Genomic DNA, 13,486 nt, shown 5'->3' with positions numbered 1-13,486 from the left:
TAGATTATGATGGCAGTTGTAGTGCACTTGTGTAGTACGAAATCATAAAGTGCAGTGCAATGCACAATCAGTAATTACTAATTCATGGCGGGATTTAAATTGATGAGTAATTGTAATTTGTAAAAATATTTGGGCGTCCAAGTGTACGGACGCGTTTATATAGAAATTAAGATGATACTAATAAACGTGCAGCGTAATACGAAACATGACAAAATATATGGTCACTCTGCAGTGTAGAGTTGGGTAAACATTGGTGCATAAATTAAATTCTGTACCGGGCAACTACTGAGAAATACTTAAAAAAAAAAAACCCCCAGAAGCGCTCACCCTGTCAACCATCGCGGAGGTCGTAGCGTCTCGAAATATTCACAGCCAGCGGCGCGGCGAATTGTTGACGGTAACAGTTCGTTGGCGCCCTCTGACGGTCTTGCCGCAGTTACACCGTCGTTACTCGTTTAGTCGTCCGCGAGAGCGCGCACTACGTTGCTCTTTGTAAAATATAATTATTTACAAGTCGTTAGCCATTGATTATGAATACTACAGTAGTATTCAATGGTTATAGGCACTAGATAATATAATATATATTATTATGTATATAATATTATCTATATCAGTGGTTAGAGGTAACGATATTTTTATTATCAAGATGAAGCCACACCCGCATCGATTGTCTCCGTGGTTCCAGTCTATAAATTAGAGCGGATCGAAATGTAATGGTAATAGATTATTCATTTTTCTGCAAGTTCGTGTGTCTTTTTTTACGATGATAATTTAGTTTTTAAGGGAGTTGTGAACATTTTTAAATTTCGATATTTAATGTACGCTGAACTCGCTAAAAAATCGAACTATCGTAAAAAATTCACAGATAATTTTCCTACCATTAAGTCTCATATGATATTATGTCGATTCATTCTAATTTTTAAACCAACGAAGCTACAATATGTGAACTACCTATCGTAAATTTGAGATGTACAAGTACTTGTATAAGACGGTGACAACAAATGTGGGTGCGGCATCCTCTATTTACCATTTTTTTTGAAGATCACAATGTAATAATGATAATAATTATTATTATAATACAATATTAACCTAGGTATTCCGGTGACTAGATGAAAAAATATTCTACAACCTGTACCGAATCTTAAGAATTTGTTAACGCGAATATGATATGACAAAAATATACAAAGTGATGCACATCTTCATCTTGGAAATAGATAGTAGCTAGCAAGTGCTGCAATTATGTATCATCGATCAAAGACCGTCGTGGCTTGCTTAAAATGTAATCTATAAAGATCGATAATAAAATATTAAATACACGTGGTATAGTAGGTAACTACAGACAACTGAAGAGCCGTTATCCGAAAACTGATAAGAACAGTCGGGAATTGGCAGGCAATTATTATAGGCATGGCCGTTGTGTAAATAAACACGTAAGAAAAATATTATAAATATAAAACATCAAAACATAGATCATAATATTATGATGTCGTCGGGCCAGGGTCGGAAAGTTAATTGAATTCAGCAGGTTTGGAAAAAGGAATTTTTTCGAGTCGCCAACTATCCTATTTTAAGTATAATATACTTATACATTTTGGCGGAACAACGAGACTTCCTGAAGATAAACGGTTTTCTTTGTATAGTTAGATCGAAGTATGATATTATATTATTTTACTCGAGAATAAATTAAAAAGTTCTTTGTCCTAATTTTTTATTTGCTTATACTGTGTTGTAAGCGTAATACTTACGAAGTACCTACCTAGTAGAGTATCTAATAATCAAGTTGTTTCAAAGTTTACTTGCTAACCGACATATTTGAATATTTCCATTTCATTTCGTTAAACATTCCACAAAATACCTTTTATTTTAACAATCCATCAAATCAACATTATTTTTTGATGCCTAACACTACAAGGAAATGCGAAAATTACTTAGTATTTGGATAGATAATAAATATTAAGTACACACATTGTCGATAGGTAACAATTTATTATTCTAGTATGTGCGTTTAAAAAAAATATTTATACTCACGTTTGTTTTAGTTATTTTTACCACAGCAGTCAGTATAACTAATAAGTAATAATTATAATACATGTATTGATGTATGCATATAGGAGAAATTGAGCATTATTTACTTGGGTTCATATTTTTATAATACTTTTCATTCCAGATTTATATTGACTATTATAACAATTAATACGTGTTTTCATAATTTTGTCGAAAATCATAATCAGTTTTTACTTATATAAATTTAATTGCGTGATAGATATTTTATTTAAAGTGATAACATGAAAAATGAAACTATAGAAAATATAATATTATTAGGTACCTATTGACGATTGACGAATGTCTGTTAGTATGTAAAATTCTTCAATTGGTCATAGTTGTTACTTTTAGTCTTTATTGCTATTAAAATTATTGTATCAATTTACACTACTGATGTATTAAATTGATCATTATTGCATTTAATTAGCTTAGTAGAACCTGTGTTCAAATTGTCCGCAATAGCACAATTCCGAAAGGAAATAATAATGTCATTCACATTGTGTGTTTGAATACAAATGTAACAGATTTTTACCATGAATATTTTACCTACCTATTAGTGTCTAAAAATACATCTGTTTTGAAATTTATTGGATTTTGGTATACATTACCAATATTCTACATTTAAGATCGTCTGATTATTGGTTGCCACCTTATTTATAATACTTTTCCACTAATCTACTGCCCCATACCTATTTAGAAAGGAATTGTCACGGTGTATTGTATTAACAATTATTATTTTAACGAATTCAGAGAAAAAACTTTCGGGCCTAAAGGAATAGTCGGATTTCGATTTTTGAAAACGGTTCTTTTTATCTGAAAAGGGCGGCTTTTTACAACCCACATTGATATCTGGTTTTTATTTTATTGCAAATAATAGATTGTACAAAATAATTTGTAAAAAAAGCTTAAAATATCTTTTTTAAAAACATTTTATAAAATTTGAAAAAAATATCTACTTTGATTGATTCTACAGGACGGGACCATTATTTCCGTAGAGTGCGTATTTTTGAAGACAAAATTACATTAGCACCAGGCGCCTCGGTGCCTTAATACAATATGTGTTGTCAAATAGAAATATGATATTAGTGACGATCGAGCCATCGAGGTAATAAACAACTCGGTATATATTTATTATAGTTATAGCTCTTTGAAATATATGGATACTTTATTTACCTACGCAATAGAGGTATCGATCATTGGCCTTCTGTATTGAATTAGAATACAAAGTGTCAATTTCTAGTTAAATTATGTCACCTTCTTAAATTTATAAAGTTTCCGATTTCGACTATGAGTTATGCTGAAATTTGTCAATATATATTGAAATAAACTTATTACGAAAACAACTTGATTTTATTTCTCATTGGTATTTTATCGATTTCGGGACAAACATTTCGTACATACGTGTTGAAGAAAATATTGCCGAACACTGCTTTGAATCAATATTTTAATCGCTGTATACTCAGCTGTCGAAAAAACACTTATTTTATGTAGACTGTTTATGTTGCGGCTTTATTATTTTTCCCGAAAAAACAACGAATTTAATAAAAATGTGCGGAAACTTTGTAAATGTAATTCGTCGAGTTTCATACAGTTGAATATATTTCCATTGAATTGTTTTAATATTATATGAGAATGAGATGCGCTTGTTTTTGTTGACTTGTTGTGCGGTTTGCAAAAAGAAAATATTTTGACGCAGTCTTATCTCTTATAATAACACTACACTGTTAATGTTCTGTAAATCACATCGAAACCGAGTGTAATATTCTGCAACACATATCGCGAAATGTATAATATTGTAATAATACGCATTGTATTTTATAATCTCTGACCAGATTTATGTGATGCGAATAATACGAATTCCATTAGGAAATATTGGAGATGTTTAAGTTTGTACTATTCCAAATGGAAAATAGACAATAATAATACTATAATATTTACAGAATGACGCCTGTACATATTATTGAGTATTAGTGAATCGTCAGCGCCTAATCGAATGAGGTATATTCAAAAAAAAGAAAGTGTTATTGCGCGGGGAATGTTATAATTATGTGCAATAGTATGTATGCACTGTATAGTTAGATACTATATGTACAATAATATGCTGTGCCGCCGGATCGCGAAAACGACTTGATCGCGTCATCTCGGAATGTGCAGGTGGGTGGATGGATAAATAAATAGGCGTGCTAGCCGAAAAGCAATTTTTCCTATCTCTGAGCATGTTCGCCAAACTCATACTAAAAACTATATTTTAATTATACAGGTACGTGTGGTACATTACAATATATGCCTATTCCATGACAACAATCCATGAATATTATCATATTTCTTCCCCAATACTGCGCAGGGGAACACAATCCTGCTTCGTATAATTTCCGGGGTTCGGTGTGCAAAATATAGTAGCATGCTCATCCATTTATCCTCGTCACCTAAACTATATTATTGTTATGATTATGCATCAGTTATTGCGTACTGCGTATGCATCAGAAATGCATAATTGACGATATATCACTAAAATAATATTTTATAGGTATATACATATTATTCGTTATTATTGCCTGACCTATATATCTAAATATACGCCCGCTCGTGACGACTTATCTCGGCATCTCACCGGATTAACCATCTCGTGTCTCGGAAGGCAAAAAATCCGACTATCCGCATCACGCGGTACACTCGCATATATAGGTATTTTGGCGATGTACAGCATTATAATACGACTGTTGTACGTGCCGTGTACACGTATATGAACAATAATTGAATAATATATTTTTACCTATATTATAATACTATTGCGGCGAACCATTCATCACCGCCGCCTCCGCAGCAGCAGCAGGAACGCGACACACTGCAGCGTTTGCACAGTTGGCCGGCACCGAGAGGTTCGCAAAACGGTTTCTGGGCACTTTACGGGGAAACCTTCCGGCGCACCACGTACACACGACAACGATGGTATTACACGCGCGTGTTGTGGAGGTAAATAATAATATTATAACATGTAATATTATTATTATTATTATTATTATTATCGTTCTCCGCGCAGTAACCCGACTGATATCAGCGGCGGCACCGTCTCTCGCCGTCGCGCGAAACAAAAAACACACAGAAACACACGATTTACCGCAACTCTACGACCGTACACGTACAACAATATAATATTAAATACGACTGAGTGCAATCCGAGACTGCAGTCGACGTTAAAGCCACAATATCTGTGCATTCGGTCGTCGTCACACCCACGTATTATTAAACGCTAAATTTGGTCCACTGCACCGGTGCAGGATATGTTGCCCAAAACGCGAAAGTCCCTAACGGGCTCCATCAAGAGATCGTCCATCAAGCATCCGCTGTTCGAAGACGCCGAAGAGCAAAACTGCGAAGTGAGTGGTTGTACCTGTAGTGTATTGTGTGGCGCGGACGTTTTAGCGCTTCATAATTTACGATAGCTAATGACACCTATATAATATTATAATAGAACAGCGCGCGATATTAAAACGACCATCGATTATTTCGTCGACTCTAATCCCCGAAAGTTCGGCGAGTTTTGACTGCTGCTGCGCCGACTGTGCTGCGTTATTGCAATGATTTACGTATTTTGTTATATACATCATATCGCGGCGATGGCGTCGTTCTCGTTTACCATTGGAAATAAATTAAAAACCGATAGCATTACGCACTTCCCCGCACACTATAGTTCGCCATAGTCGTGTGTGTACATATTATTATATTGTTGTTTATATTTTACTTTTATTTTTTTTATTTTTTTTATTATTAACTACTAGAAAAAACTATGAATCATGATAGTTCAACATTTATTACAATACGTATAACATAAAGTCATAACTCACATAAGTAATAACGTCATTAATAGCCGGCGATGGAGATTATTATAAATGTGGAAATATTAAACAAAAATAGACTAGGGAGAAATAGTGCCTTTAGTGATAAATGCATTTAGAATGTAGTACAGAGGAAAGAAAGGAACTTATAGTAGACTATGATTATTGCATTTAAATTTAAAATAAATTCAGAATGGTGATAAAATTTGATAAAATAGATTCTAAAGGTGAATTTTGTACTTGTACACTGTCTACGTGTTGTTTCGGTTTATGATTTCTTTTTGGGTTGAGTATTTAGAACCTTGGCTAACGGAACTTTTGTATAAGTTTTTATTTGCTTAAACCTTATTTCAAAAAATAAAGTGTTTCTTTTCGTAATAATATTTTAGCTTCTTAAATGACGGACAGCTTTTAAAATTAGCGGGATGAGCGCCTAAACATACAACACATTAATTAGTCGGTAACTCACAAGTCACAGTTGTTTATTTAATATTGAATCGTATTTTCATGTCATACATTAACGTAATATAATATAAAGTTTAGTCTCTGTTCGTGTATGAAATATTAATGAAAATATGTTAGAACCTAGTTAACTCAGGAACGCAAAAAATAGCCAATCCATTCTTTATTGTTACATTATAATTTATAATATTAGATGATTTTTTTTTTTTATTAAGAACATTCAATTAATATCAATAAATTTATTAAATCTTCAAATTGTCTCCAATTGATGATGTTTGTTTCCATCAGGTTTCCATTAAATTTGGTTTCATTATGTTCTTTGTTCTTATATAATACTATAACATTCACTTATAATATGGAAATAGCTTGGCTATTATATTTTATTTCCGATATGAGTCATTTCATTAGGTGTTTCACGCGTCTTAAACAAGGTCAATTTTGTTATTAGCAAGTAATAGAAACAACATAATAAATTTGGTTTATCTTAGTTTCATTTTTTTCAATTGGAAATATTTGTAATTTTATGCTTCTTTGGAATTTTTTAGTTGATACTTAATGGGTTATTATGTATACGACAAATTTACATATTTAACTACATATTATACTCTACAAAATTGGTTAATTCTTATCAAATTATATGAGATAATTATTGTTATTCTCTCTTTATAGATGGTTTTATATCATTTATATTGATAAGCTTAAAAAATATAATATACTAATTTGTAATCTTAATAAGTGATTAAATATTTATTTTAATAGTTACTTTAATGTCAAACCTGCAATTTTCCATTGAAAAAAAATTCCAAGGCTAATGTTGTAATGCGTATAAATTGAATCAATTTCATTCGCAATAGTTACTTGTTGAGTAAAATCTTTTTTAATTCGTGTGAAAAAAATAACATCTATAACGGTAACTACTAACTACAAACTATTATAATAATGTATCTAACTGCTTCTGCTTGGATATATTTTGCAACAGTATTTAAATAGTACCGGTAGCGTAGTTTTCTTATTTTTCATTGTACAAAAAAAAAAATAGTATTAAATAGGGAATAGTGATTTTCCTCAAATAATAAGTAGCTTATTACAATTACATATTATAGAGACCCCAGGACTCTGAAGGAATGGAGGATGTATTGTTCGAAAAATAATAACAATGGGAACTCGTTGTTAGTACCGGTTCAAATTAAGCGTGATAAATGAACTAATAGTTTTCGCATTTTTTTAAATATTTATTTTCAATAGTAGGTATTTTGAGCAACAATAAATTGTAAAACGCATTTTTAGTGCAATCATATATTATTTAGGACATTCATCTGGTGTAACTGTATAATAATATGTTTACGTATTACACATCAAATTCATATTATTATCCATAGACCTAAATAATCTACCTATATAATAATAATTTGCTACAAATAATTTACCTATGTTTATATTGTTATAATGTTATTGAAATCATTTTTTAACGTTTTTTATTTCAATTTTTTATTTTTCGGGAGTTTTAGTTTTAATTTACGAATATCTCCATTACTTGCAGGTGATACCTAACTATTATATTATTTATTTTTAGATGAATCTAAACAATATTATAACATGATATTATAGTATTAATATAATACCTAAAGCTAAGGTATAATGCCGGTAATGGTTAGGATGATTAATGATTACAAATTTACATCGTCGGAAATATAATTTTGTATTTTATTATCTGACATGTAAAATATAGTAGGTGTACACTGTACTCACGCACGTAATATAGGTAGGTACAATGAAATATATTGTTCACTATATAATATACACCCCAATTCGATCAGATCCATAATCAATTTAAAATTCACTTCAAAACTCTTAAACAAATAATTATGATAATTACTTATTGTATAACTGAAAGCTACAACTATATCATGTAATTGTTATTTAATTATTTTTTTTTACCTATATACTATTATTATTAATTAGTGATTATAAACACAACCGTAAGACTTCTTGGATCTCAATGGCCTATAATTCCGCGGGTCACAACAATAATAGTAATAATGGTTTAAACACTTTAAACTCACCTCTAATACATTCGAATCATATTTACAGTAAATAATACAGCACGTGTATCGTTAATAACTTAAACCCTATAGCTTGTTTCCGAAAACAATAAGAATCTGCCCACAATGGCACGAACGTTGACCCCTCTATAGTTCTATCACTAAAACTGATCGCCAAGTTTAATTTTTCAGTAATTCATTAGGAAACTTCTTGTTTAAGACTTTCGATGTATATACATTTAAAATGAATGTGCAACTTGTATACAATTGCAACCTTTAGTAGGGCATACAATCTCGTTTGATGTATTTATAATTTATATTTTACAAGACCCGTTTCGTACGCCGGGAGTAGATCGGTCCGGCTTCTCCTTTTCTATGACTTCACTAGAGATGCCCAAAATATATTTTTCGCCAGCTCTTCACTAGTATTGTTTTTATTTTGTTCTTTTGATTAGCCAATATTGTTTTTGAACAACCATTAATTTAGGAATAAGAAAAGAGTTCCCATGGGCATGCCAATCTCGGACACTACATCATTAATTTCACGAGATGTCTGACAGTTTTTCATCTGTCCCGGAAAATTAGTAACGTATTTGCGGGGAAGCAAACTATACATTTTCCGAATCTCATTTTATTTTGAAATGTAAAAGCTTTGCCGAGAAGGTAATCAGTTTGTTACTAGAGCATTGGGGTGTTTTTAATTCATTTTTTTTTTTTTTTTGTTATCATTATTAACGACATATTTTCAAAGGAAGTAATGCTCCCGAAACAAATTGCGCGGCAAAGCGTATATTAAATGTATCTCACACAAAGCGTCTAGGCAATATAATTATACTTTGAAACTCTTGTCTTATCTGCAGTTAATTAAAACGCGCATTGTCGTCTTCCAACATTTTCAACATCACCTTTGCGGTCACAGGGTTTTACAGTCTTTAAATTAATATGAGGAAAGTGCAGAACTTTTAAAATACTGCGTGAATAACTAACATTACAGTATAATATCGTACACGGATCTATTAATCTATTAACACTATTAAGTAAGCTAGTCGTAGGTACATTTATAAATTATCATATTTTTTTAATTTAAAACCGTAAATCTATTAGTCATATTGTTATCAACATAAAAAGTCAAAATATATTATACCTAATATGAATATTTTATTATGATTTTAGTGGTTTTTTGTTCATAGAAACCAATTTTTTTATACGAGTATGTTATATATTTGTCAAAACAAAAATTACTAATGCCTGGGTGGTCTGAAGTCAGATTTGTTGGTACAAATAGTCAATGTTTAGTGTAATATATAATTTATAAAAGTATAGTTACGCTGTTATTCGATTTAACATTTTCTAATGTAAATTTTACTATTCGTTATATTATTTTTTAACAGTTAGTATTGATAGTAATAAATGTAATTCCTAATATTATAATAATTAATTAAAAATATTGATATATTTATAAAAATATTTTCATGTAAAATCTAAGTAAAATGTATGAAAAGGTTTTCACCTGCATTATACTTTTATGCAACAGAACGGATAAATTAATTTTTTAATTTGATAATGTTTTAATTATTAATATAACATAATAGTTTTGTTCAGCTCGGCTTAGCTTCATTTTTCTAATAATAATTATTAACTGTGAGTTAATAATCAACACAAATATTCAATAATAAGTAATTATTGTTTAACAGTGTACAGTCTTAGTCTACAGTCTACTACAGAAACTAATTTATTGAAATTTGAATTTATTGGGACATCCCGGAATAAATAATAATCAATAATTATTTCAGAGAGTTAAGATACGAGCCAAATTCTTAAACTTAAGTGGAAGTCCCATGGAAACTTCGTGAACGACGTTTTACTAGAAAAATTATTGCTCAAGAATAAACATAATATAGGTATATAGGTAGTGTATAGTGTGTTTGTATAAAACTATATTGGCTATGACCCCAATCTGTAATTGTACAGTACCTATCAAACATAACAGGAAGCATAATAATATATTCACAGTTGCCACTTGGTAGTTCGCACGAGTTGGTGTTGTCACTGTTAAGGTAGTCGATACTTGAGAACCTGCAGCTGTGAAATTACGGAATATCGAATAAAAAGCGATTGGAATTTTCCCCTCGACTGCTCTCGAAGAGGATAAAATTACAATCGCGGTTTCAAATTGCGTTTTATCGATGCCATATAATTTTTATACGTATAGAACATAGGTATATATTAATATCATGGTACGCGCGAAACCTAACTTCCTGGTGTACTGCACTATACATTATATTATATACATTATGTAGGTGCTTCACTGCTGAAGTTTGCGGCGGTTGCGTTACTCGTCAGACGTTTCGGTTTCACGCACCTACATACGAAGTGATTTCACAGAAAAGATTTAATACGATAAAAACGACATTATATTGGTATTTATCAGCTAATGTCGTCAACTGTAGTACCTACTTATCTAGACAACACTCCCGGGGGGGTTTGAGCATATCTCTCTGCAGCGTATATTATAGTATCATATTATATTAAGCGCAATAAAGTTTAGTTTTCCCCCACTGGGCGCGCCGCGACGCCACCGCGTTATGAATGCGTACCCATATTAGGTTTTTGTGACCGAAAAACAAAAAAAAAATAAAAAAACCACAATACTTTTAAAATAATATAATATAACACGTACATAATAATATATATATATATATATATATATACGCAAGCCACACGTAGTTGTACCCGACACAACCAAATATCCCCTCCCCCTAAGTGGTACATGCGATACGGTATACAAAACTTGAATAGTTGTTCTTTGTCGGATGTTATATTATATCATCCTTTAAAAGCAACGGCGTTTAGGTAAAACGAAACCGGCACTTTTGGTGTATTATGTATACGGCGCACATCTGCAGCGCAGTCACGTGCGAGGATAATATTGCTTCGACTGTTGTTTACGGCGGCGAGTGTATTACAATATAGTATATCTATATACCTACGCGGCCACACCGCAACAGCACTGTATAATAGTAATAACAATAATAAAGTAAAAGTGGTTACAACAGAGATAACAGAATAGAGTATAGGTGTATATTATGTAGTCCTTAGACCGTGTATATGCGTACTAATATAGTCGTGTGTATAGTACAAGTCCGCGTCGTCGGTTATAATACACCTACCGCACTATACAACATGTATAGTTATAACATGATTTAACTTACTTAGTTATAATATATATGTAATGATAATAATATTTTAACCGTCGGTGCAGCTCAATGGTCACGAATATTAGATGCCCACTATATATAGCGACATTATTATCTCTAACGGTCATCGCCGCCGTGGTAAAGTTAATTTTTTTATTTTAAACCACTAGGTATGTAAAGTACGGCGTGCACAATGCACATAGGTAAATTCGAACGGTTTATTATTATTTTGTTTACCTTCGGTTTTTTTAGCGTATACACTATAAAATTATCTTCCGCCGACGACGAGTACAGATAGATAACCCGATACGCGTATTTTGATTGCAATAATCGGCCATCGACGTCGTGCACAGTTCACTGCCTACTTCAATAGCACCCGGTGGCGCACCTATACTATTTCGACTCGCGCAACTGTAACTGCAGTTGCAAGTTGTACCTGCATTTCAATAATTTTAATAATATATTATACGGGTATGTAGAGAACTTTGAATGTTGTTTGCAGTTCCCACGGCATTATACCTGCACAACCGTGTGTTCGTGTGCGCGGGACTTATTCGGCTCGCGAGCAATCATCACTGAACAACAACCCCATTTACAGCCTCCACCCATCATCACCACCAATATCGCAGTTTTGAGTTCTTATAAAACGAGTATAATATATGGGGGACGAAGGCGTAACGACCAACGTTATAATAGCTTCCCGTGCTGTAAACGTTTATATAGTATAATATACCTAACTGCCTAATGGCTAATAGTACCTATATAATACTTTAGGGAGCCACTTGTTTGTCGTCGTCAGCTATACTGCAGGGGCGCTAACCGTTGTTTACTGCGGGTATTTTCTTTCCCTATCGACTTTTACCGTAACGCGTCATTTAATCCGAGTTTATCCCAAGTAACTTTTTTCATCCATCAACGCCCCCGCAAAGTGGTCTTTTGTAAACACGCAGTCGTTGTAAATCTAAATAAATTATTTAAAATGATAATATTTTAATCAACGATTTATTTTGATAACATACAAGTATTTTCTTCTGTTTTGTATTGCTGCGTTATTATAATTTACCTACTATTTTAATTTTTAATAATGAATTAATATTTCGTAAACTTAGAAACTTTTCTACACATAAAATATATATACATTATACATATAAGTTGGTACATCCTACATACTACTAATCTTGACGTTAAACAAAAGTTATGTATATCCGTTGATATTAATAAAAAGTTTGTTAGTTGGACTATTTGTGCGGCATCTAGACTTTATATCCGTTTTTCGTTTTACGTTTACCAAGTTACTAAAAAAAAAAATGTTGTTATAATAATGGTATAAAATAAGATAAAAGTTGAGGAAGATAAATTTTAAAGCTATTAAAACTAGTAATTTTAGTATATTGTTCACCATTGTTTGAAACTACAATGTTATCAGTTTATAATGTTTTGTTTTTATTGAGCAATTATCCACTTTTTATTTCAGTTATTCAGTACATAATATTATCATATATATATTTTGAAAATTCAGTGCATCGACTTCAGTAGGAAAACAAATATTATTGTTCTTTACGTTTTAACTATAACATATCTGTATCGTTTTACCAAATTTATTAAACAATAAGATACAATATTATACAAAAGTACATAAATTAGGAGTGTAGTCTTACAGATTACAGGTTAACTGCTTATACAGTAGTTAGTTTTTGATATGTTCCTACCGTTATCCGTTATTTCAACATGTCTTTATTATGTTGCACCTCATTGTTTGTAAATGTTCGAAGGAGACACGTCATCTCCATCATAAACACTTTAATAATAATAATAAATAATAATACACGCTTGACAAAACAAGTATAAAAATAAGGTATACTTTATTTTTCAATTTCAAAAATAGTAGGTATACAACCACATAAAA

General features: G+C 31.6%; 1 protein-coding gene across 4 annotated transcripts in view; it reads left to right on the top strand.

The window, feature by feature from the left end:
* Window positions 1-13,486, top strand: part of LOC132943805 (rap1 GTPase-activating protein 1) — a 166,084-nt gene that overhangs the window by 112,132 nt on the left and 40,466 nt on the right. Inside the window, exon 1 of one of the 4 annotated variants that reach the window (XM_061012913.1) lies at window positions 5,227-5,420. The exons of the other annotated variants lie outside the window; for them this stretch is intronic. Within the exon in view, the coding sequence (XP_060868896.1) occupies window positions 5,325-5,420 (96 nt within the window). The 5' untranslated portion in view covers window positions 5,227-5,324. Of the gene's footprint in view, window positions 1-5,226; window positions 5,421-13,486 lie in introns of those variants that run through there. 4 annotated transcript variants of the gene reach the window in all.

The sequence above is a fragment of the Metopolophium dirhodum genome, chromosome 4, assembly GCF_019925205.1.
Source record: "Metopolophium dirhodum isolate CAU chromosome 4, ASM1992520v1, whole genome shotgun sequence".
Classification (NCBI taxonomy): domain Eukaryota; kingdom Metazoa; phylum Arthropoda; class Insecta; order Hemiptera; family Aphididae; genus Metopolophium; species Metopolophium dirhodum.
The sequence above is the reverse complement of the archived record's forward strand: the minus strand, read 5'-3'. Positions and strand labels throughout refer to the sequence as shown.